The sequence below is a fragment of the Dicentrarchus labrax genome, unplaced genomic scaffold (assembly GCF_905237075.1).
Source record: "Dicentrarchus labrax unplaced genomic scaffold, dlabrax2021, whole genome shotgun sequence".
Classification (NCBI taxonomy): domain Eukaryota; kingdom Metazoa; phylum Chordata; class Actinopteri; family Moronidae; genus Dicentrarchus; species Dicentrarchus labrax.
The window spans coordinates 16871270-16893439 of NW_026136715.1; the positions used below are offsets into that span (position 1 = coordinate 16871270).

At 39.1% G+C, this 22170-nt stretch overlaps 2 protein-coding genes and 1 long non-coding RNA gene across 4 annotated transcripts; 1 reads left to right on the forward strand and 2 right to left on the reverse strand.

Moving 5' to 3' along the window:
- The first annotated feature begins 1661 nt into the window (after positions 1-1661).
- Positions 1662-12674, forward strand: LOC127377089 (guanine nucleotide-binding protein G(i) subunit alpha-3-like). 2 transcript variants are annotated; one of them, XM_051424707.1, is made up of 9 exons: positions 1706-1854; positions 2018-2125; positions 4502-4544; positions 5039-5180; positions 5272-5429; positions 6924-7052; positions 7835-7961; positions 8795-8948; positions 9790-12674. In XM_051424707.1, exons 4-9 carry the CDS (start codon positions 5121-5123, stop codon positions 9978-9980), a joined length of 819 nt encoding a protein of 272 aa, XP_051280667.1. In that variant the 5' UTR covers positions 1706-1854; positions 2018-2125; positions 4502-4544; positions 5039-5120; the 3' UTR covers positions 9981-12674. The 2 variants fall into 2 exon arrangements, with proteins under 2 accessions (XP_051280666.1, XP_051280667.1); XM_051424706.1 differs by lacking the exon at positions 2018-2125 and having other exon boundaries at positions 1662-1854.
- Positions 2018-7347, reverse strand: LOC127377090 (uncharacterized). The gene is made up of 3 exons (XR_007887614.1): positions 7257-7347; positions 3856-4149; positions 2018-2066 (listed from the first exon to the last, which is right to left on the reverse strand). It is a non-coding gene; the product is annotated as an uncharacterized LOC127377090 (long non-coding RNA).
- On the reverse strand, positions 12570-20140 carry gnat2 (guanine nucleotide binding protein (G protein), alpha transducing activity polypeptide 2). Its single transcript, XM_051424705.1, has 9 exons — positions 19820-20140; positions 16299-16341; positions 15626-15767; positions 15305-15462; positions 15033-15161; positions 14793-14922; positions 14553-14706; positions 13868-14079; positions 12570-13413 (listed from the first exon to the last, which is right to left on the reverse strand). Exons 1-8 carry the CDS (start codon positions 19923-19925, stop codon positions 13889-13891), a joined length of 1053 nt encoding a protein of 350 aa, XP_051280665.1. The 5' UTR covers positions 19926-20140; the 3' UTR covers positions 12570-13413; positions 13868-13888.
- Positions 20141-22170: the final 2030 nt, after the last annotated feature.

Below are 22170 nucleotides of genomic sequence, written 5' to 3' on the forward strand. Positions count from 1 at the left end.
GCAGGTTGCGAAGTGCTTATGGGTACTATTGTGGTCACACAAAATTCAAAAGTATATTTCTACTGTCCGTGTTTGGTTTGTTTCTTCTGGGCTCCTGTAGAAACATGGCGGTTCAACATGTCGGACTCCATGGAAGGGGACCCGCGGTGTACATAGATGAACTATTCTAAGGTAACGAAAACACAACCATTTCTATATTCAGGTGATCATGAAACACTGGACCTTTAAACTGTAATCAGTCTTAATGAGAGCCTGAATGGACAGTCCAACAACGTCTTAGACTTGATGTTGAGACTACATTTCCCATCATCCCTGTGGGGCGCATCAATGGTCAAGTGGTTTGCAGCTGGATGAACGGGCGAATGCACGGTAGCCTCTTATGGAGACAATCCGGTGTTTTTTTATTGACTTTTTTCTTAGCCTGATTTTTCTGTGAGTAGTTTTGTTGTTTTTCTTCCTAATTTGTAAGTTCTTCTGTGTGAGTAAACTACAGATTTAAGTTGGATAAAATTAAAATAAAAAAAAAAAAAGGTATACATCTATTTGGGGAGTTTTTTCCAAATAAAATCCCGAATTGAATCACCTGGACAGACCTGGTTTATAGTTGGACAGACTCCAGTTTCAGCGCCTCTTCCCCGGCTCTGTATCCACGGGGCAGTGTGCCACTGCGGTCAAGCCAGCCGTAACTTCGATCTCTGTGGTCAAATCAGCCGCACGTAAATTTCGACTGTGCGAGTATTCTCAGCATTACGGTAAAGGCGGAGAAACAGCGTATTCACTTCCGGTTTTCAAAATAAAGGTATTATGAACATTAAGCTATAATTCGAACCTACATTTAAAATAAAATATGTTGCATTAAAGTTTTTCATGCGCCCATGATGAATAAAAAACACCTAATATCGAGTATCTTGGTGGTCTTGGAGGTACAAATATGGACTTTTATTCTTCAAATTCTCCAAATTGCTGCAGTTAAAATGCTTGATAATAAGCATGCTTTAAGTCTTAGATGTGCAGAAGTCAAATATACCATCCATAGCCAGGAATTATTGAGCAATATGTTTTTACAGTAGCTCAAATATGGTCAAATATGCCACTTGGAGGTTCAATTATGGACTTCTAATCTTGCATTTCTCCAAATTGCTGCAGTAAAAATGCTTGATATTAAGTATACTTGTAGTCTTAGATGTGCAGAAGTCAAATATACCATCCTTAGCCAGGAAATATTGAGCAATATTATTTTACAGTAACTTAAATATAAGAAAATATGCCACTTGGAGGTACAAATATGGACTTTTGTTCTTAAATTTCTCCAAATTGCTGCAGTAAAAATACTTGATATTAAGTATACTCTTAGTCTTAGATGTGTAGAAGTCAAATATATCATCCATAGTTAGGAATTATGGAGTAATATGTTTTTACAGTACCTCAAATATGGTCAAATATGCAATCTCTGGAGGCATACATATGGGACTTTTATTTTGATATTTCTCCACACTGGCGCAGTAAAGATACTCTATATTAGGTGTTTTTTATTCATCATGGGCGCATGAAATACTTTAATGCAACATATTTTATTTTAAATGTAGGCTCGAATTATAGTTTAATGTTCATAATACCTTTATTTTGAAATTTACGTGCGGCTGATTTGACCACGGAGATCGAAGTTACGGCTGGCTTGACCGCAATTGTGTGCTGGCGGTGAAAACCCACAGTCCGACTCTAAAGAAGTTCATCACAGAGGGAAAATGGGGTGTACGATCAGCGCCGAGGACAGGGCAGCAGTGGAGAGGAGTAAAATGATTGATAAAATCCTGCGGGAGGACAGAGAGAAGACAGTGAAACTGCTTCTGTTCGGTATGAACTGTGACTCTTTAATGCATGAAATCAGTTTTAATCATTATCGGTCTTTAGATTCTTTTTATTTTCACTTTTTCACTGCAGTCTTTAGTGTATCTGACTCCAAACACTTCTCTTCTTCCTCCTGTTGCTCCTCATGTCCGCACTGACACTCGTGAAGTAAACCAGATACTGAGGGGGCTGTTATGGCTGTCCACGCCCCTTCCTGCCTGAGACATGAGACACGGCCTCCTAGTTACTCTTCAGAGAGACAACCGACTTCTTTAGGGTTAGTCATTATTGTCCTGTCTGTTAATGTGAGTTCTGCAGTATGTAGTATGAAGGACAAAAAATTACATAAGCATAAACAAATAAGTGTAAAAAGTACAGGAATTACCATTTTCATTACCAACATGTATTGACATGTTGTAACTCATGCAGGCCATTTTAACTTTAATGCCCAAAACACAACAAAACTTTACATCTGAAGGGAAATGTTGACCTGTCGTGGGTCAGCCATTTGAAGGAGCCCTATAGTGAGCACGAAAAAGCTAGAAGAAAATGTTTTTATCTACTGGAGCCAGTATAATAATTATTGTTGTGCACATGTTTCCTGAGACTGGAATGTCTAGTCAATGTGTTTGTATTATAATACCTCCCATATTGATAAGAGTAGCACACATATTTCCAACCCCTTCTTATTGATGAGTTTGCATAGATTACAGATTAGTACATCTTTGACCAGTAACAGATTCCTTCAAGCTTCCTTCTAATAACTCTTCTTCTGACTTCACTCTGACTTACATTGTTCAGGTTGTTATTATTCAGGTCTATGAAGATGATGATGGTCTAAGAAGTGGGACTAAGAAGTCCAGAGAGGATGGATGAAAAGTTGGAGTTGTTTCAAACTAAAACTAAACAAATTTAATATAGAATAAGTTTGCCATTAGATGAAGGTCCTGGCTGTAACAGTTAATTTCAGAAAGTCTCACTGGAACAAACCTTCAGGTTCATGATGTTGGTGACTTCCTGGTTCAGTGTCATGACGGCTCCCACTCTAAGGATACAGACCCTTAGAGTGGGAGCTTTCTCGTGCCTGTAGTGAGAACTGCCTGTCTGCTTACTGACACACACTCAATATGAGTGTAGACTACACTGAATGTGTGAGCAGCACTAAACATTTATATGCTGTTGTCTGCAGAGAGCCAGACATGAAGCACAAGGCAACTTAATCTGGCAAAGAACAAAGTGTAAAATATGGTAGTGAAGGCTTTACTTTTACAGTGATCTTTTTGTAGCTTCACCCAGAAGATATGGCAATAACAAAACCAGGCTGTAAATCTAGTTTCAGAGCCAAGTGTACCAGAAACTGTGAGATAATTTCATTTAAACTGTGTCCAATGTTTTGTTAATAGATTACAGCCAGATTAGATCAGTTTATTTTTGTTACAGAGGAAATATTTTAGGTAGCTGAGCCCTGAGCGTAATGACAGTAAAACCTAAAGTAAGTTTCACATCAGCGATTCCTAAAAACAGTGATTCATAAACAATCTGTTTGAGATTCTTGTTTAATGAGCCTTGGTTTGGAGTCCTGCATGGGTTTGGATGATTATGTGAATGCCTGTGTAAAGTTGGTTTGTGACCTGGCAGGAAGCCACTCTTGATTATCAGCCAGAAAGTTAGCCTGGGAACCAGCAGATCTGCGAACTCATGCTCAGACAGTGTTTCATCAGTTCTGTATAGGGTTGGGCCAATCACAGCCGTTTATCTAATATGGCGCTGGTTCTGTACAAACGGCAACTTCTGTGGCTGGCAAATGAAGTCAACATTGTGCCAAAAACTGCAGTTCTTCACACGGCCACTCCTCCATAAGGCCCCATATTCAAATGCTAAAATTTACAGCAGAAAAAAATGTTTACAACCTGGTTCAAACAACGGTTTTGGTCTCTATAGTTCATTTCCAGCTAATTTTCTCATTCATGGTAACTCTACAGAGGGCAAATTTTTTCTATAACTCACCCCTATTGAAAGAGGGAGAGCGGGGGGACCCAGGTCTGAATTAAACCCATGCTGCCCAGGCAGAGACCTGGCTCCAGTACATGGCGGGCCGCTCCACAGGCACTCCTGCAGCACCTCCCACATGTCAGCTCCCAAACACTTCCAGAAGTGGAAGTCTGTGAAAAAGTCTGCTAACAATCTATCCCGTCCAGGAGCTCTATCAGGAGCCATCAGACCCTCAGCAGCAGTCAACTCCTCCAGGGAGATATTGGCATCTGGGACAGCTCTGTCCCCAGAGCTGAGCTGAAGGAAGCCCTGCAGGAAAGCAAAGCTCCTTTAACTCTTTCATGTAAAATAAACCGAATTTCTGTTTTTTTTGATTGGATAGACAGTTTCCCAAAGTTTTCTTTTGTCACTGTGGAATATCATTGACAGAAAACTAGTGACTCAAAAGTCTGTCTTCCTTAAAACATCTCAGATTTCGGACAGAAATTTCTGTCCTGAAGCAGCTGCCACTGAAATTCATCAAAAAGCAGATTAAATGATATTAAGTTTAGCTGTTTTGGAAAGCTGGTTTGATCTGTCGTCCATGTCGGAGCTGTGAGATACTATGTGGAGGTGTTTATATGGCTGCATCATGCATGCAACTACTGTCCCTCTTTTTCAGGTGCTGAGGAATCTGGGAAAAGCACAATAGTAAAGCAGATAAAGTAAGTGACAGCTTGTAACACAGTCCTGCAACAGCATATACCATATTAAACTTGACACTGTTTTTGTGTTCCACTGATGAAAGACCGTCCCACTCCCTCACCGCCACTTTCAGCTTATTGTCAGAGGTTAATGGTGTGTGATTACAAACAGGGTTCATCTTTGTGGAAATACAGTGGAAGCAAAGCAGGAGCCCCATTTCACTGCGCTCAGGCAGAGGAGGAACCCCCCTTTTTGCAGAACGTTTTAAACAATGGCCTCAGAGGCCAGTCGTAGCCTGGCAGGACCTGAATAGAGTCCCCCAGTTCCCACATTAGGCGTGCTGCATGCTCACTGAAGCTCAAATTCCAGCACTAATGACAGTATTGCATTAAGTTTTTCAAATTTGCAATTTGTTCCACATTTGCTGAATTCTGTTTGCCATTGTTCACACTGTCAAACATTTATTTGGACTCTAAAAGCCTATTTAGATTTTATTTGTGTGTTTTTGTGTCAGAATCATTCATGAAGATGGCTACTCAGAAGAGGAGTGCAAGCAGTACAAAGTGGTGGTGTACAGCAACACCATCCAGTCCATCATGGCCATCATCAGGGCAATGGGCCGGTTAAAGATAGAATTTGGGGATGCTGCACGGGCGGTAAGTTGCAATAATCATGCTATTAAAGAGGCACATCCTCATTCATGATATGAATCACCACAGTGACAGCAGTTATTGTCTTTATTGCCAGGACGATGCCCGTCAGCTGTTTGCCCTGGCGAGCTCAGCGGAGGAAGGGATATTGCCAGCAGAGCTGGCCACCGTGATTCAGAGGCTGTGGAGCGATAGTGGAGTTCAGACATGCTTCGATCGATCTCAAGAGTATCAGCTCAACGACTCTGCTGCATAGTGAGGACTCACTTCTCTACATACAGACCCCCACAGACTTAAGTACCAACTAAAAGCTTGTTAAATGAGTTGATTTACAGATGACTACAGCCTTAAACTCTAAAAAGCAATCTGCAAAAAATTAAGAAAAAATCTTAATCTTGTGTTTGTCTTTCCTTCATTTTGTCTTAAAAGAAATTCCATTCAATCCGTCAGTGGTGTAAGATCATTTCACTTAATGCTGGAGTTGAACTGTGAAATGGTTTGGTCCATTTTCAAGCACAGATGAAAATATTCCAGTTGCAGCTTTTCTATTATGAGCACTAGCTCTTTACTTTATCTTGAGAGATAACCTGAATATCTTGAGGTTTTTGACTGCTGGTCGGACAAACCATAAAATTTCTTGTTTTGTCATTTGATGAGATTAAGCTGGGCCTTAGGAAGGACATTTTATAGACCCAACAATTCACTAATAGTGTGTAATCTGCAAATTATTCATTAATGAAAACAATCATTAGTTACAGTTCCACCTGATTCTTTTTACTTGAAAAAATGTCATTTTAATACTCATGTATGTAATGTATTGGCACTTCCCAGTGGAAGTGAAACTGCTCTGACGATTTATAGGAAAGTTAGAAATTGCCTCATCCATCTTCAAGGTGTTACTCTTTAATAAGATATTTCTTGTAGTCTTGTCTTCCTCATTATAATAACTTTGACTAAGAGCAGTTTTCCTCCTACATGTCTCTAATATTTCCATTGAACGAAGAAAGAGGCAAGATGTGTCTTGTTCTTCCTGTCTTGTGTCAGCTTGTTGCACAGTTGATCACATTCCTGTGAAAGGAGAAACTGGAAACTGTTAGCCTAAGCTCTCCAGATATCTCTTCATTTGACCAAAAGGTTTCAGTTTATTGTGATTGTCTACTGCTCATTACGACTGTCTGATGAAGAAAAATACAAACAGCAGTTTGAGCTAAATTTAGTTCAGTCTTGTAGTAACAATCAGACATGGATAAAGCTCAAGGTTTTGTGTTTCTGCAGTGTTTATATCTCACTCGCTCTGAAAGAAAGTGACTCAGTGTGAAGGACACCTTCTTTGTTTTGAAAACAGCCGAGCTGTCGTGGCTCTCGGTGCTCTTTATCCTCAGTACAAGACAAGAGGAACCAGTGGAGTTAGTCTGTTTTTACTCAGCCCACAAGGAGCCTGTGTTTATAATGCACCAAAATATGAGCCCATATTTAGTATCATACTGTGGAGTACCCGGATGTCTGTCTGCGGAGCAAACCCTCCACTTCACCAGACATAAATACATTTAGTTGCTTTGCATTATTGTCTTTAAGTTTATATCAGGAAAGCAAAATTTTTACCATAGGGTGTTAAAAGGAAGAAAATTCTTTTTGGGGACATCTCTTTTATGAAAGACATATTAGGAGCGGCCCATATTGTACATTTAAATTATACTATGATGTGTTCTTCGGCTCTGTGATCATCTTCATATGTTTTCTGTCTCTCAGCTACCTTAATGACTTGGACAGGATCTGTCAGCTGAACTACGTCCCGACTCAGCAGGATGTGCTGCGTACACATGTGAAGACCACTGGCATCGTGGAAACTCACTTCACCTTCAAAGATCTCTATTTCAAGTTAGTATAGCTGCAATTTATCTGCTCATGAAGGCCTAAGGTGGGCTGTTTGTGCCTTTTGTGCTTTACAAACAGCCATTGCCTGAGTTTATTGTGTTGGTGAGCATTTGGATGTCCTCATTATGAAACTTAATACAGTGTTTTCCAACCTGAACTCTTTTAACAGCTGCAAGATTATTACGAGGGCAGGAAAAGATTACTTACTAGTCCAACAGCAAGAAGGCCAGCTCTTCTCTGACAGCCTCTTGCTTAGTCATTCTCTCCTTTTTCTCTCCTCTCCTCTTCGTGTCCAGACACACAGCATCTAAATGCACCAGAGAACTGAACAAGCTGGTTTCGATCTCCCGCTTTCAACATGGCAGCTGGCCAACAATCTTCTACTTATTAACTAAATCTTGATTGCAAAGACATGTACAGAGGCAGGTCATATCAAGCTGCATGTACAACTTTGTTCAGACTGTTTCCTACATCCATATCCATGTTGGTTTATTCTCCAGTTTGTGAGCACATTTTGTCTTTGTTCATCATAGGTTCTATTATTTGACTGGTGTGTTTGTATTTGGCTTAATCGGAGCTCTGTAAGTTGCCTCATGTTGCTATGAAAAGTGTTGATTTTTCTTTCTACTTGAGTTTACTGGCAGATAAGATTTTGGGCCCCATAAAAAAAATATCACATTAGGGCTTACTGCCACAGCCCCCCTCCAACCCTGCTGTAACCACACCTCCATAACAAAATCAACCCATTCAGAGCTTTAAATAATGTGTGTATAATGTGTCTGCAGGATTTTTGATGTCGGGAGTTACCGGAGGCGGAAATTGTATTGGGTCTTTTCTTTAGAGGGACTCACAAGTATAATTTTCTGTGTAGCACTCAGTGACTACGACATCTTGGCTGAGGATGAAGAGACGGTAAGTAATGGATAAACTATGGTTTAGGTTCACTATTTATATCTTAACATATATTTCATATACTCGATTTTATGTTTTCTATTGACAAAATTGAGATAGGCCTGATAGATAGTTGGAAGAGGACTGTTATACTAACAATGTTAACGATGGCTCAGTTCTGTTCAATTGTCCCAGTGAGCCACAACAGTGTGACAAAGAACCAGCTTTTATAGCTTGTAAGGACTGGCAATGACACAACAGCACCTTCCCTTTTGAATTTAGCCACCCAGATGTTGTGTAAAATATGTTTTTATTACCAGCTGCGACAGTGCTGGCTGTGTGTCATCATGGTAAGATGTGGTCCTGGAGACACAGATACTGTAGTGGGAACTACCACAGAACCATTTCTAAGTACTTTGTCAAGTGTACATGTTTGTCTGTGGACAGATTTTGTCAAAGCCATGTCATCACAACCTTCCAGTTATGAAGCTGTACAGGTGTGTAGTTGAGAGTAAAATGAAGACCAGGAGGGTGTGGTCCGACCCATGGGTATCCCTACTGAGTACTGGGCCAACATGGTGCTATAATAATGACTACTGAGTGTTGGGGTCATCGGTCAGAACATCAACATGTTGACAGGCGTCACAGCTGGTGTAATCCCATTTTAAAAGGTTTCTAGTTAGTCTGTATCATTTACGATGGTATTGTGGTATTTTACTTACCTGCCACAAAGAGCCTTGAATCCTGAAATCAAATCATTCATTTCATTAATTATACTTGCTCCTGCTATTTCATGTTAAACTGTCTTCTGTTAAAAAATACCAACCATGGGTCCACGTCTGCTCTTTCCTCAGAACCGGATGCACGAGAGCATGAGGCTTTTCGACTCCATCTGCAACAACAAGTGGTTCATGCTCACCTCCATCATCCTCTTCCTCAACAAGAAGGATTTGTTTGAAGAGAAGATCAGCAGGAGTCCGCTCACTATCTGCTACCCCGTATACTCTGGTGAGACGAACCTGAACATTTATTGAGTTTTAATGTACAGATTGTGTAGTCGAGGGTTTTCCTTTATCTTCTGTATCTGAGCACTCACTTCCTGGAAATGTGTGATCATGCTCTTGATTGACCTAAACCCTTAAGGATACTGTACAGTTTAGTTTCTGTTTATGTTAAATAAGCTTTGAGTATAATATGTGTCTTTATAATGTGTGTGCTTGAACTAGTGACACTTTTACCAATCAGACAAAGGCTCTGTGTTTTACTGTCGAGCTGCTTTATCACATGTGAACTGAAGCCTGAATACATTCTCTGTACAGTCAACTAACATACCTGCATTTTAACTTTAACTCTGAATTGACAGTTTTATTAACTCAGTTCATTCTAATGTCTGTGATGTATTTTGTCATATATACAGTTAAATGTATTTCTAGATCTGTCACAGTTAAATTGTTAAAGGGTTTAAACACAAATTTAACAAACGCTTGCTTACAAAATGACTTTGGAAAATCATCAATAATTAGGAGTGCTCCTGTTTATATTTCAAGTGCCTTGCCGACCATTTTACCCTCACTTTGTAATCCAAAACAAGCTCAAAGCACCATGTGTCCCATAGTAGAAGGAAGAAAACCTGCAAAACTGTCAAATATTCTAAAGTGAGCCACCAATAAGTGTTTAATCTTCTTCTGTTGTCAGTTTTTAGCAGCAGGAATTTTATTTCTTGGTCAGAGATTAATAGTATCTTTGTGTTGCTTTAGTGTGTTTAACCCACATTGTTAACAATAAGATGGGCTGAGCTGTTCATTCAGGATTAATCCATGACACATCTTTCTGTAACATTTTACTGTAGGTGGGAACTCGTACGAAGAGGCTGCAGCTTATATCCAGTCCCAGTTCGAAGACTTAAATACACAAAAGGATAGTAAGGAGATCTACACCCACTTCACTTGTGCCACAGACACCAAGAATGTGCAGTTTGTGTTCGATGCCGTCACCGACATCATCATCAAGATCAACCTGAGGAAGACCAAGCTCTGCTAAAGTTTCAGGCCCTGCAGGTTAGCATATTCATCTGCACTATGGTTCATACACTGAAGACAACATGGTGTTGTTGTCAAACCAACACATAAAGATCTTCTGAGAATTTGCTCATGTGATGACATTATTGGCCGGTTGTCCACTTTGGTCCAGAGAGTTAAATTCATTATCATTTGGATGGATTGCAATGAAATTTGGATAAGACACTCACTGCCGCCAGAGAATCAATCCTAATTGCTTTTGTGTGCTAACATACTTATGATGGACTGAGCAGGTAGTCATCTATGGAAAAAGTGCCAGCTAAAACCCCTCTGATGTCTCTGACAAGAACCAAAACAGACTGCTTATCTTGTGTGTGTATCACATTGTATTTATTCAATATTTGCATTTGTTCAATTTTATTTTTATTTCAAGTTGCAATTATATCGTATTTTTACTTGTGGATGTGAGAATAATAATAATAATAATACATTTTATTTATAAGCACTTTTCTAAATACTCAAAGACACTTTACATAAAAACATAAAAGCAGCAAAACAACATCAAATAGTAAAACATTAAAAACACATCAGACTAAGCTAAACATTAAAAGCAATGAATGAATGCGGTTTCAAGTGAATAAAGTAAAAATAAGTGTTTATTATAACATATGTGATTATTTGAGTCCTGACAGAAAGTGTCTGGCATTTAGACCCTAGAGGGAGATTGTTGTGATGGAGACGTGTCTGCCCTTTGCACCAGCATGACAAATTCCCCCATAGAGTCCAGACATTGGTGGTGGCTGATGACTGCTGAGGCTGATGAAATTACGAAGTTGATGAATCTATGAATACTGGGCAGCGATGGTGAGGTGGAGAGCAGCATGAATGTACTGAAGGCGAAAGGGATGAAGGATGAACGATGAAGTTGTGTCTCCGTGCTACAGGATATATATAAATGACCCTGTTTTTCAAGGTAATTGTTTTAGTCCTATGGATATCAGTGAAGATATATAAACACATTAAACATAAAAAGTGGAATAGTTTAGTCAAAGGCTGTGCTTGTTTTTTTTTGGCCGAAGCTGTCACATAATACTGAGGAAGTCTGTTGCTGCTGTACAGTACACTATTTTGGAGCACAGTTTGGGTTAGATCAGTCATTTCCTGGTAGAAAGCATTAACAGTTTTCATGTCTAGCTCTCTTTACATTCATGCAGCTGTACTGGTTCATTTTAGTTGTTTTAGCTGCAAAGTTGTAATTTTAAAAGACTGAACAAACCAGATCTTACCACAGGCAACACCAATCAGATATTATTCACTGTGAAGATTAGAGGCCTAGTTTCACATAAACCATGCAGAGAAAGAGGTCATGCACATTGGAAACAGTATTTTTAGACTTCAGAGACACATATGCTTCAGCTGAGGTTTCTTTGTGTTCCAGCTGCTGCTGCACACACACCACTGCTCAACAACATGTCCTTATTGTCCTACCTTGTTTTCTCTGTTGTAGGCCTGTAACACTCCATGTTTATTAGTTTATTAATGACACGAGTTATTGCAAGATACATTTAAACTGTAATCAATCTTGTCAATATGACAGCATGAAGGGACAGATTATTAAGATTTCTGGAACATTTTTGAGCCTAAAATCCTCAATATGTTCATTTTAGGCTGGCAATATTCTTTATTTTTATTTTAATCAACAAATCCCATTAAAGGTCCAGTGTGTTTTGCGGCTCTATAGGCAGATATGGAATATAATACTGATAGGTATGTTTTGATTAGTGTATAATCACCTAAATATAAGAATTGTTGTTGTTTTTACCAGGTTGAACCACCATGTGTAGTTTTTAGCAAAGGTTTCTCACACAGAAACTAAACTACAGTTCCTCATAATGAAGGAACATTATGTGTTTTTCAACAATGGAGGTTTATGGCTCAGATGAATAGTTGATGGTTTTGGTCTTTTTATGGGAATTGGGAATTCAAATTATCAACAGTCTCCTCTTCACCCATCCCCTAATTTTTTCTGTTTTCATTCTGTGTGCTTTTTCTTAATTTATAAATGTAATTTGTGCCTTCTTGTGAGGGTAATACTGAATCTTTTCACAGGTAAAATATTGACTGACAAGTGGAAATACTAACGCACGAAGTTGGGTTCTTACCAAGTGACACTTGATGTCCAGGACAGATCTAATGGGTTTTGCACTACTTTGGTCTGGAGTTTGAGCGCAATAACTAACAACAAGCAGCTTTAAATACAGGAGCAAAAGAAGCTCTGCAGCTCACTATTGATCTGGTTCCTCTTGTCAGTTCAACACACACTGTTTGTTCCTTGCTTGCTGTAAAATCTCATGAATCTGTCCCTGCACAGTAAATCTGGACTTGCAAAATAATAACAGATTTAATTTGTTTTGCTCCCTCAATAGGTTCATTTTTAATGAACTTCCATACACTGCCATTTCCCATCTGAGTAGAACAGGGAACTTATATAACAGCCGCATTGTCCCCAACAAGTAGCAGCCAGAGGCCATCGTTCAGTGTTTCTCTAACTCAATATGCATTATTCAGTGACTGACAATGTGATTCTCCAGTAAAGAAATAAACACACGAGTGAAGATAATGCATCTTTATTTCATGCTGCTACATTTCATAAGAAAGGACATACTCAGTAGATTTGCATTCCCTTTTCACAATAAATTTTGCTTCATTCCTCTAATGTTTCCCTCTGTCTCATATATTTCCATATAGATTTATCTTTCAAAATATATTGAATTATCTACTCTTATGTACAAAGTTCCTCTACCATGTTTGACCTTCTGAAATTTATTCGTCACATTAAAATGTTAAGTGAATGGAATACATTAATACTATTTAGATAAGATACATGTACAATTTGGTTTGTAATCTGGATATACTGCAAGCACTGGGAATATCTGTAACTTTTTACAGTTTAAATATCAAGACCACAGAGACTACTGTACTCAAAAACAAAAACAAGGTTGCATGTTGCTATTCAAAATATTAATATTTTCCCCCGGATTTAATCGTTTTATTTATTTTACAGAGCTTGGTTTTAATAGTAAATATTACTCACAACACAGTTGTCAGAAGGAAGCAACAAGGATCGAATGAGCAACTATTTCATCTTCATACCTTCAAACCAGCAGCTTATGGTGTGAGACAAATACTGTACTTTAGAAAACCTGAAAAATCTTGTCGAAAGCCGTCCACAACAACAGTACGTTGACGTGATAGTTGTTTCAATCCAGCTGAATGTGCACTGTGTTGCAGAGATGTACTGTTGGAGGTGGTGATGTGCTAGGAGCAGTAAGGGACCAGGACTTGGCATGGAAGCGATGGCATGAACACGACAAACTGAGCATCCTCCTCTGAGCTCCATCAGTACACTTCTCAGTAAATGCCAATATGTGAGGGGTTAAGTAGGAAAGGAAGTTCTGCAAAGTAGGAAAAAAATATTAAAAATAAATCTCAAACATTCTGAAATCAGCTTCATTCATCGTGTATAAAATCTTTTGCTGCTGTCTTTAAAGGTGAATATTTTGCTATGTTTCATAGCTTCAGGGCTTCATAATCATGGTCTGTAATCAGATAAAAATGTCAACTTGTTCTGCAGCTTGAGAGGAACTGATTGTAATCACAAATCACTACAGGGGTTGCTTTTTATCCTTGTCTTCCTCATCCTCAACAGTCCCAAACGGTCTAAATTGTCTGTGTGGTTTGAGTTTGTGTGAGCTCATGTTATGGTCAGAGGTTGTTGCTTGGCAACGCAGGACGGTCAGATATGATTCGCTGCATGAGGGTTAAATTGAATTGCCAGGGGTCTGTCTCATCTGGACCTGGTTACTGTGCATCAACAACTGGGAGCGATGTGATGTGGTCACCGCTCACCTCTTTTCACTCTGGAGCTGCTTAGAAAAGACCGCAATCTTTAAGGTTTTCTTTTATGATGATGTCTGTCACAGCGTTGAACACAATCTCGACGTTCTTTGTGTCTGTGGCACAGGTCAAGTGGGAGTAGATTTCCTTCACACCCTTCTTCATGTTCAGCTCCAAGAACTGCGCCTTGATGTAGTTGCTGGCGTCGTCGTATGTGTTTGGGCCTAAAAGAAATCAGGGGTGTGAGGATTTATGAGACATTTCCTGAGTTTTGTTGTTTGAAAAAAAAACTAGATCCAGATCTTTACATCATTCCCTTTGCATGTACATCACACATTTGGTCTAACATAATCACTTGTTTCACATTCTTTAACTGAGGGAACAACAATGTTGCTCCCATTGTCAGCTGTTTTACTTGGTTTTTACCTTTATTATTGTGTATCTCAATCTGTTGTGTTTGTCTTGTGCTACACATACTTCTGTTACACTCTCATATCACAGCCAAAACGTGACTTGGTGGCAGCTGATTGTAATCCACTCTTACTTCCTGCCTGAAAGATCATGTCACCAATTTCCCTGTCTGTGCATGTAGCATGGTATTCTCACTGCTGCAGCAAACCATGTCCTGTCATAGTGACATTATTTATCTGTGTGCAGATAAGACATGAATAATTTTAACAGAATCAGTTGGCTTTACCGTCATAGTCTGGGAAGCAGATACTCAGGTGGACTTTCTTGATCTTCTCTTCAAAGAGATCCTTCTTGTTGAGGAAAAGCACGATGGAGGTCAGTGCGAAGAATCTGTGGTTGCAGATACTGTTGAATAGATGGAGGGACTCGTGCATGCGGTTCTGAAAAAGAGGAACAAAGTGAGTAATTGACGGAGCTCACGTGTCTGTCTTATGCTCTACGACCAGCTAGTGGAGTCTCAACTCACCACTTCGTCGTCCTCTACCAGCACCATGTCATATGCGCTGAGAGCTCCGCAGAAGATGATGCAGGTCACACCCTCAAAACAATGGATCCACTTCTTTCTCTCTGACCTCTGGCCACCCACATCAAACATTCTGTTCACCACACAAAAAGTCAGAACAAGGTTCAAGTGGATGTCATGGTAAGGTTTAGTCAGTTTGAGCAGGTGTTAGACTTTTGTTCAGGGCTTTCCTTTGTGACTTACCTGAAGTGCAACTCTTTGCAGCCGAACTGTTCTTCAATGATACCGGTTGTTTTGACTCGAGATCGCAGCACATCCTGCTCAGTAGGGAGGTAGTCTGGCTTGCAGATTCGTTCCATTTCATTGAGGTAGCTGATGATGGCAGAACAAAGGGTACAACAATCAGGTCTCAGAAATGAAATTGCCTTTATCTGTACATGCAAAGCTAGCTTCCTCTTTAGTTTTACATGTAACCCCACTGGCTGTATCAATCCCAGTAGTAGACATGGACTCACTAGCCAGCGGAGTCGTTCAGTTGGTACTCAGCAGCTCTGTCGAAGCCTGCCTGCACACCACTGTCATTCCACAGCTTCTTGATGACATCAGCCAGCTCAGTAGGCATTGTGCCTTCCTCAATGGAGTCTGACAAGTTCTGCAGTTTCTGTGCGTCCTCCTGTGGGGTCAGTCACATAGAGCAAAGATCCATCAGCACCGTCACAGCACTAAATATAACTATTTATTTATTCATAGTTTGATTCATTGATTTTTATGTCATTGAAAATTAACTCTGAAAGTTAATCGTGTCTGGTGTACATCTTTAAAGTGTCATATGAGACCTGTCCAGAGGACGCGCCAAAATCAATGCCCAGCATCTCCATGCCTCTGATGATAGCCAGAGCAGACTGCAGGATGTTGCCATAGATGATCGCTCTAAACTCCAGTTGTTCCTCTTTTGTGTAACCACCTTGATGGAGAATCCTGAACAGAGGTAAAAGAGTAGAGTGGAAAGTGGTTTAGTTCAGGGAGACATTGCTACATTAAATCTCTGATACTGAGCTGGTGGGACTTCTATATTTCCCTCATAATGTCTATATAGAAATATTTTGTCATTTCTGGAAACATGTCAACTTTAATGAAATAGAAATACTAGTATCTTGCAACTACATGATCAGTTTAGATTTCCATATATCTTAAAAGTAAAGTTCATACAGTTAAAAAAAACAACCTGGACATCTACTTGAGTTAGTGCTCACAGCGCCATCCAGTGTCATGTTTCTGAACTCACTCAGCTATTTCCAGCTAACTGCACAAAACAAGTGCTGACAAATCAGAGTAAGCGGATGTTTGCCCTGTTGACCTTTTGTAAAAAGCTTCACTGCAAGTGAAACAGACAGAAAAGAGGGAGCTTTGGCCTGCTGGCTGTATGCCTGACTGATGAGATTAAAAAAACATTCAGCTCTGCACTGTTCTTCTTTGCCACAGACACAACCAACTCATTTTAATACTTACTTCATTTGTTTTACGATGGTGCTTTTCCCTGACTCACCAGCACCTGGAAGAGAATGAAACGTTTAGAAACAACACCGTAACTGCTGTGTTTCTCGGTGCCGTGCCATTGAGTAGAAACACACTGAATAATAATAAACAGCTGAAGAATGTTTCTTTGAAGATGCCATCAGTGTCCAAAAAAGAAAAAAAATGCTTTTAATTTGACCCAAACTTCTTTCTATCCGTTTGGATGGTCTCAGGATGATGTCTGCCGTCATCACACTGGAACAAAACTCAGTGACATTTAATTTGTTCAACTCAAAAGGGATAAAGAGTCATGCCAGAACTATTCATCAGTAACATCTCTTTATGGAAATCATGAGGCTATTCAAGAAAAATGATTACTGTTGTTGTACTAAAGTCCTGTGTCTCTCTATGCATGCAAGTCAGCATTTGGCCATTATTTAACAGTAGAGCTTTACATGAGCCTTTTTATATAAAACAGAGGCACAGAAAGATGCACAGCAGAGCAAGCAAATAATCTGTGATGTGAAGGTGGGCCGGGGACAAGGCAGTGCTGTCTGTGGCTGTGGAGAGGACGTATTTTAATATGCGCATTCATTTCTGTTATCGTCAGCTGGCCTGTGAAATTATCATAAAGTTGTCTAAAATGTTCTGACTCCCAGTTTCATGTGAAGCCTTGTGATGGTTTAATAGAGGACACTGAACTGGCTAAAGGCTCCGCTAACAGGAACAACATGATCTCCTGGCAACAAAACTCTTCTTGCCTTTTTTTTAATTTGCTGAGCTATGAAGTCTAATTTGATCTTCCATCAGCAGTTAATGTCAGATTATCAGTAGATTTTTGTATATTTAGCACCTCGTTGCCACTGAGCACCAGTGTTTAGGCAAACTTTAACCAATCACACTGGAACTCTGAATGGAGGCTGTCCAGACACATTTAATGCAAACGGCTAGATGAAATGTACCTTGTGCATACATTGTGTGTATATATAAATTATGTGGACTGCACATATACGTACAATTTAAGTCTCACAGTGGGATTGGAAAGCTTGCGGGCAGATCAAGCTCTCTGCAGCCCTGTAAGCTAACTCAGGACAGAAGGAATTTATCACAGAGCAACTAAAGCTGGCTGTTTCCTGCCCTCGCTGGAGCCACATTAAGCTTCATCCACAGACTTACTGCTGAGCATTTAATGAAATCACACTTTCACTCATGTGGCCTCATCAAACACTCTCCAGGAGAAACTATGAGTTTTCCCCTGCTAGCAGTCACTAGTAAGTCAATAACAAGTTAGTTTTGCTAATTTGAGATGAGATGGTAAAGGTGGCACTGTGTCGGCATCCAGATCTGTTTTCATCAGCTTTGATCATTTAATGATAAAGAGTGCCTTTATCCTCACTGTGAGTCATTCTTTCACCTCGTGCTCATTAGCCAATGTGCCTTTAGGCTTTGCAGAGATATGAACTCTGTGTTTTAAAGGGAAGCTATATGCATGTGAACCCTGCAGAAGATACTATAGATGGACATTTTTACAGACACTACAGAAATTAAAGGAGTTTGTTACTCTGTACGGAGGTCAAGAGAAAATGCCAACCAATGAAAATACAGAATTTAACTAATCGAAATGGTGCAAAGATTTCATTTGTAATATGCAAACTGTAGGGGGAATATTGAAGTCTTAGAACAACCAAAGTTTGCAGATTTAATTACACAGATTTAATGGAAACTTACAGGTTGAAAACTTGCACAGTAACAGTTTTGGAAGCTCTGTGTAACTAAATACATTTAGGTTTCTTGGATATATCTTCCTGATGGAAGTCTTTGCAAAAGCTTTTTTTTTATGTCGCCTAAATATTCAAGGAGTTCCAAATTTTAATGAGACATGTAAAACATCATGGTCGTTAATTTTAGGGATTAGCACAGCGACGCAGGAGGAGCTAACCTCTGAAATCAGCTGCGAACATATAATAAAAATGTTTCACAATGTCCATCTGAGCCCACAAGATGGCACTCTTCTTATCTCTAAAGATTCAGTTCTTGCTGTCTGATCTCTGATTCTACACTGCTAGAGAGGCAACTTATATTTTTATATTCAGTGTTGTAATATATAAAATTCAGCCGCATTTATAAGGTGCAGTAATTGACAGTTTTATGGTAAAATCCCAGTGGTTTATGCACTGCAAAGATGTATTTACATTATCATACAATGTGTGTCTCATCTGACTTTCATTTGGAAAATAACATTCATGCTTTCGTTTTTGTATTATTGTCACAAAATCTGACTCTTCTTTAAAATAAACAATAATGCCTTAGGTTAAATATAGTCTATAGCTGTTTCAATGTTAGTGGTAATAAAACACATTTTATTCTCTATGTGCGAGTTGAGGGATCAACAAAGACCTCACCAAGTGGATCTGCACTAAACCAGTTAGCTAATCGGATTGACATATCGCTGCTGTGCACTGATTCATTTAAGACCAAAGGCTGTGATTATTTTAAGCACCAATGTCCTTCCATCAGAACTGAAAAGTCATTCTGAATTGTAATTGTAATAAAAGACTGCCAAGAAAATATTTAAAACATTTTGCTTCTTTAGAGTTAATGTATTTGTCAAATGTTTAAACAATTGTTTTCAGTTGTTTTAGAGCTGCAGTTTTGCAGATATTTTACAATAACTCATTGATTAAAAACTCAACTTAAAACAGCTGGACAGCTCAGGTCTGTGCAGTGTTTATGATGTGCATGAGTTAGTAACATGAAAATCTAATGTTTAGTTTTTTATTATATTTTCAAATAAGGCATATTATTATTTCACTGTTCTATATTGTAAATCTAAATTCTTATATAAAAGTATTCTTCTTTGAGCTACATCTCAGCTCTCTCTGTAAACGTATCTCTTATCTCCCTCTGCTGCACTTACTTTACTTCGGCTAATGCCCTCTTAGTTTTGCACAAGCTTAAACAGTCCCCCCATCTTTCTAATAAACTAATGTAGGTTTTATCCAGGAACAAATTATCTGCACAGCTTGCAAATCCTCTGAGTGTAGCATATCTTACATCTATCTAAGCAGTGAACAGATGTGTCAGACCACTCAGTTGGCTCATATCCAAGATTCGAAAATTTGATTTTGTGCATCAAAAAAAAACATCCAGCAACATAACTCTTGGATACAAGGTAATGAATTAAATTATCTGTTATATAAATTAACTCTTAGCCTGAAATTGGAACCAGTTGTTAACCGTTCAAGGTTCAGTAAAAGATATCTAAAACATTATTCCATAACAGAGTCTTTTAACTTGTGCATTTTAACATTTCTAGTTTATCAGTTGCACCTGTTGACTGTTGACTGACTACAGTCCGTCTGTTCTACTCTGCAGACCTGAACCTGCACAGAAAGTCAATCAGAGATGGGAAAGTTTTACAAAATCTTTTGATGTTATAACCTGTCAATCTGAACACTTTGCATCCTTTGCACCTGCAGTCTGGGACAAACAAGACTAGTTATAAGTCCACTTACCAAGCAGTAATAGCTTGACTGTTTTAGCGTCCTTATCAGCATCTTCTTGGAGTTGTTTTTCCAACTCCTTGGACTTTTTGTCCTCGGCGCTTGCTCCCGCACCCATGCTTTCTTCCTCCGCTAACTCAAGATCCTCAAGGAAGGAAATTTTGACGGTTGTCTGTGAGTAGCTGTAAAGAACTGGGTGCAACACTAATCGTGCTGAAAGGAGATTTCGTAGCGGAAGGGATTGGGAGGGAGGTGCTTGAGTCTTCCTGGGTCGTTGGCCTTTCTCGATGAGACGATCAGATGGGACCCTCTCAAGGATCAAATCAATTGAGCAGCTGACAAGCAGAGTTCCACCCTTTAATTCCCTTTGCTTAAACCCTGACTTAGGTGCCTCTTCCTGATTGGCCAACCAATCCAATTAGTCTAATGAGGGCAATAGTGAATGATGTAAAGAAAAGGAGAAAATAAACACACTCAGATACTTGGACTCAGTGAGAGTCATTGATATCATCATTTTTCCCAACTTAAACCAAATTATTTGATTTGTCTATACACAAAGTCTATGATTTGTCTATGTGTGTATACAGACTAAATACACTATGAGCTGTTTCTACAGCTACAGTATGGTACGTAGCTCTCAGCTTGTTGGTATATACATGTACTGTATATACAATTTTGAGATACTTCACTTGAGTATTTCTACTTTATGCTACTTTATACTTTTACATTTCAGAGGGAAACATTGTTACTTAGATTATCAGTAAGAGTGTGATCAACTAATATATAATGATGTATTATTGTACATCAAGCTGCCCGGCAGTATATAAAGTAGTTCAAATTAGCCCCACCTTTACCAGCTGCAACATTATTGCTGCTCAGTGATCAGTTATTATAATCCAGTAATATAATGTACATTCATTCTGCGTCATAAGTATTTTACTTTGGTGTAAGTATATTTTGATGCTGGTGCTTTTGTTCTTTTACTTAAGTCAAATTTGGATTTTTAGTGTTTTTACTTGAGGAGAAGATCTGAGTACTTCTTCCACCACTGCAAAGACTGGAATCAAAATGTTGTCCAAATAAATGTGTGCTGGCGTTGCTCCGCTCATCTATACCATATTTTCTGCCTGGACTCTTGACTTCAGTGTCGGTCACATGGACGGAGCAGGGAGGGAGGCATTAAGCTTTCATAAACTTCTTATAGTTAAGACGTTTAAATCCCAGGTGGTGTGGTGGCTGCTAAATAAAGCAACTGTCACTGCACTCTGATGTTTAGTGAGCTTTCAGCGTTCACATGACCTAAATGTTTTTCCAGAGTTACATCACTGTATCAGATTGAAACTATCTCAAACATATTCACGTGTTCTTTCAGTCAGAGAGAAGTTTTAAGACAGTTAAATGTCATATACAGTGAGCGTATTGTTACAGGATTGGAGCAGTTGATCTCTGAGCAGGTCACACCTGTGGGGTTAATGTGTGGAGGTCAGTGGGCCTTGTCTTCAGGACTCTTCCCGCTCTGCATGTCGGAGGACTTCTACTGAGATGCTGTATCTGAGGTCCCTAATTCAGTCAGGAGACAGGTTGCTGCTGCATATTTTGGCCAGAGAAGTGCGTCACAAACCAGCAGAGGGTTTGCAAAGTTTAATTTAGTAACTTTAGTGTTCTAAAAAAGATAACGGCTGATTTGCACGTTCCGCATTTGGAGCATCATCCCAAACAGTCGTTTAAAGCTTTTTGATTTATCTTTAACTCATCTGCTTTACAGCTCACAGTAGAGTATCAAACCTTTAAACTACTGAATGAAGTGAGTGGACAACACTGAAAATGTTCACTGAAAATAGTTTATATAGTTTTGGACAAATTACTTTTGGGACAATTAGAAAGCTGAAAAGACTCTTTAAACAATATCAATATGGTCTCTTTGGTGACATCTACAGTAGATTATTGTCAGTGTGTCTATTCTTCAACAACTTGCAGCATAAACTTATTTATCAGAAAATGTGATTTTATTTAAACTACGACACATCTTTATCACCAGTATGACTACAAGCACGTTGAGATAAATATCTGAGAAGCATTACATTAATTAGTTTAATTGACTGTCATTGTTTTAAGTCTTTGTGTTCAATGGTGAAATATGTCTGAAATTAGGCAGCTGCCTAATGTCCCAATGGAGCGATTACAGTTTGTTGTTTGTGTTCAACTTTAGCAGTACATCAGCAGTAGGACAGTGTCTGTTAATCAGGCTTCGGTTTTGGAGCCACACTGCAGCAGCTGTTGGACTTCAGAGTCCAAGATCTAATAAAGGCAGGCCACAACAGGTCAGCCTACACCAGATGGGAATTATTGGGTTTAAAAAAAAA

Coding starts and splice junctions, on each gene's coding strand:
- LOC127377089 (XM_051424706.1), top strand. CDS start 1,746: ATGGGGTGTACGATCAGCGCCGAGGACAGGGCAGCAGTGGAGAGGAGT. Junction 1,855..4,501: donor AGTGAAACTGCTTCTGTTCG/GTATGAACTGTG, acceptor CCTCTTTTTCAG/GTGCTGAGGAATCTGGGAAA. Junction 7,053..7,834: donor TTCAAAGATCTCTATTTCAA/GTTAGTATAGCT, acceptor ATGTGTCTGCAG/GATTTTTGATGTCGGGAGTT.
- gnat2 (XM_051424705.1), bottom strand. CDS start 19,925: ATGGGTGCGGGAGCAAGCGCCGAGGACAAAAAGTCCAAGGAGTTGGAA. Junction 16,342..19,819: donor AGTCAAGCTATTACTGCTTG/GTAAGTGGACTT, acceptor ATTCTCTTCCAG/GTGCTGGTGAGTCAGGGAAA. Junction 14,080..14,552: donor CTGCTTCCCAGACTATGACG/GTAAAGCCAACT, acceptor GATTTCTTTTAG/GCCCAAACACATACGACGAC.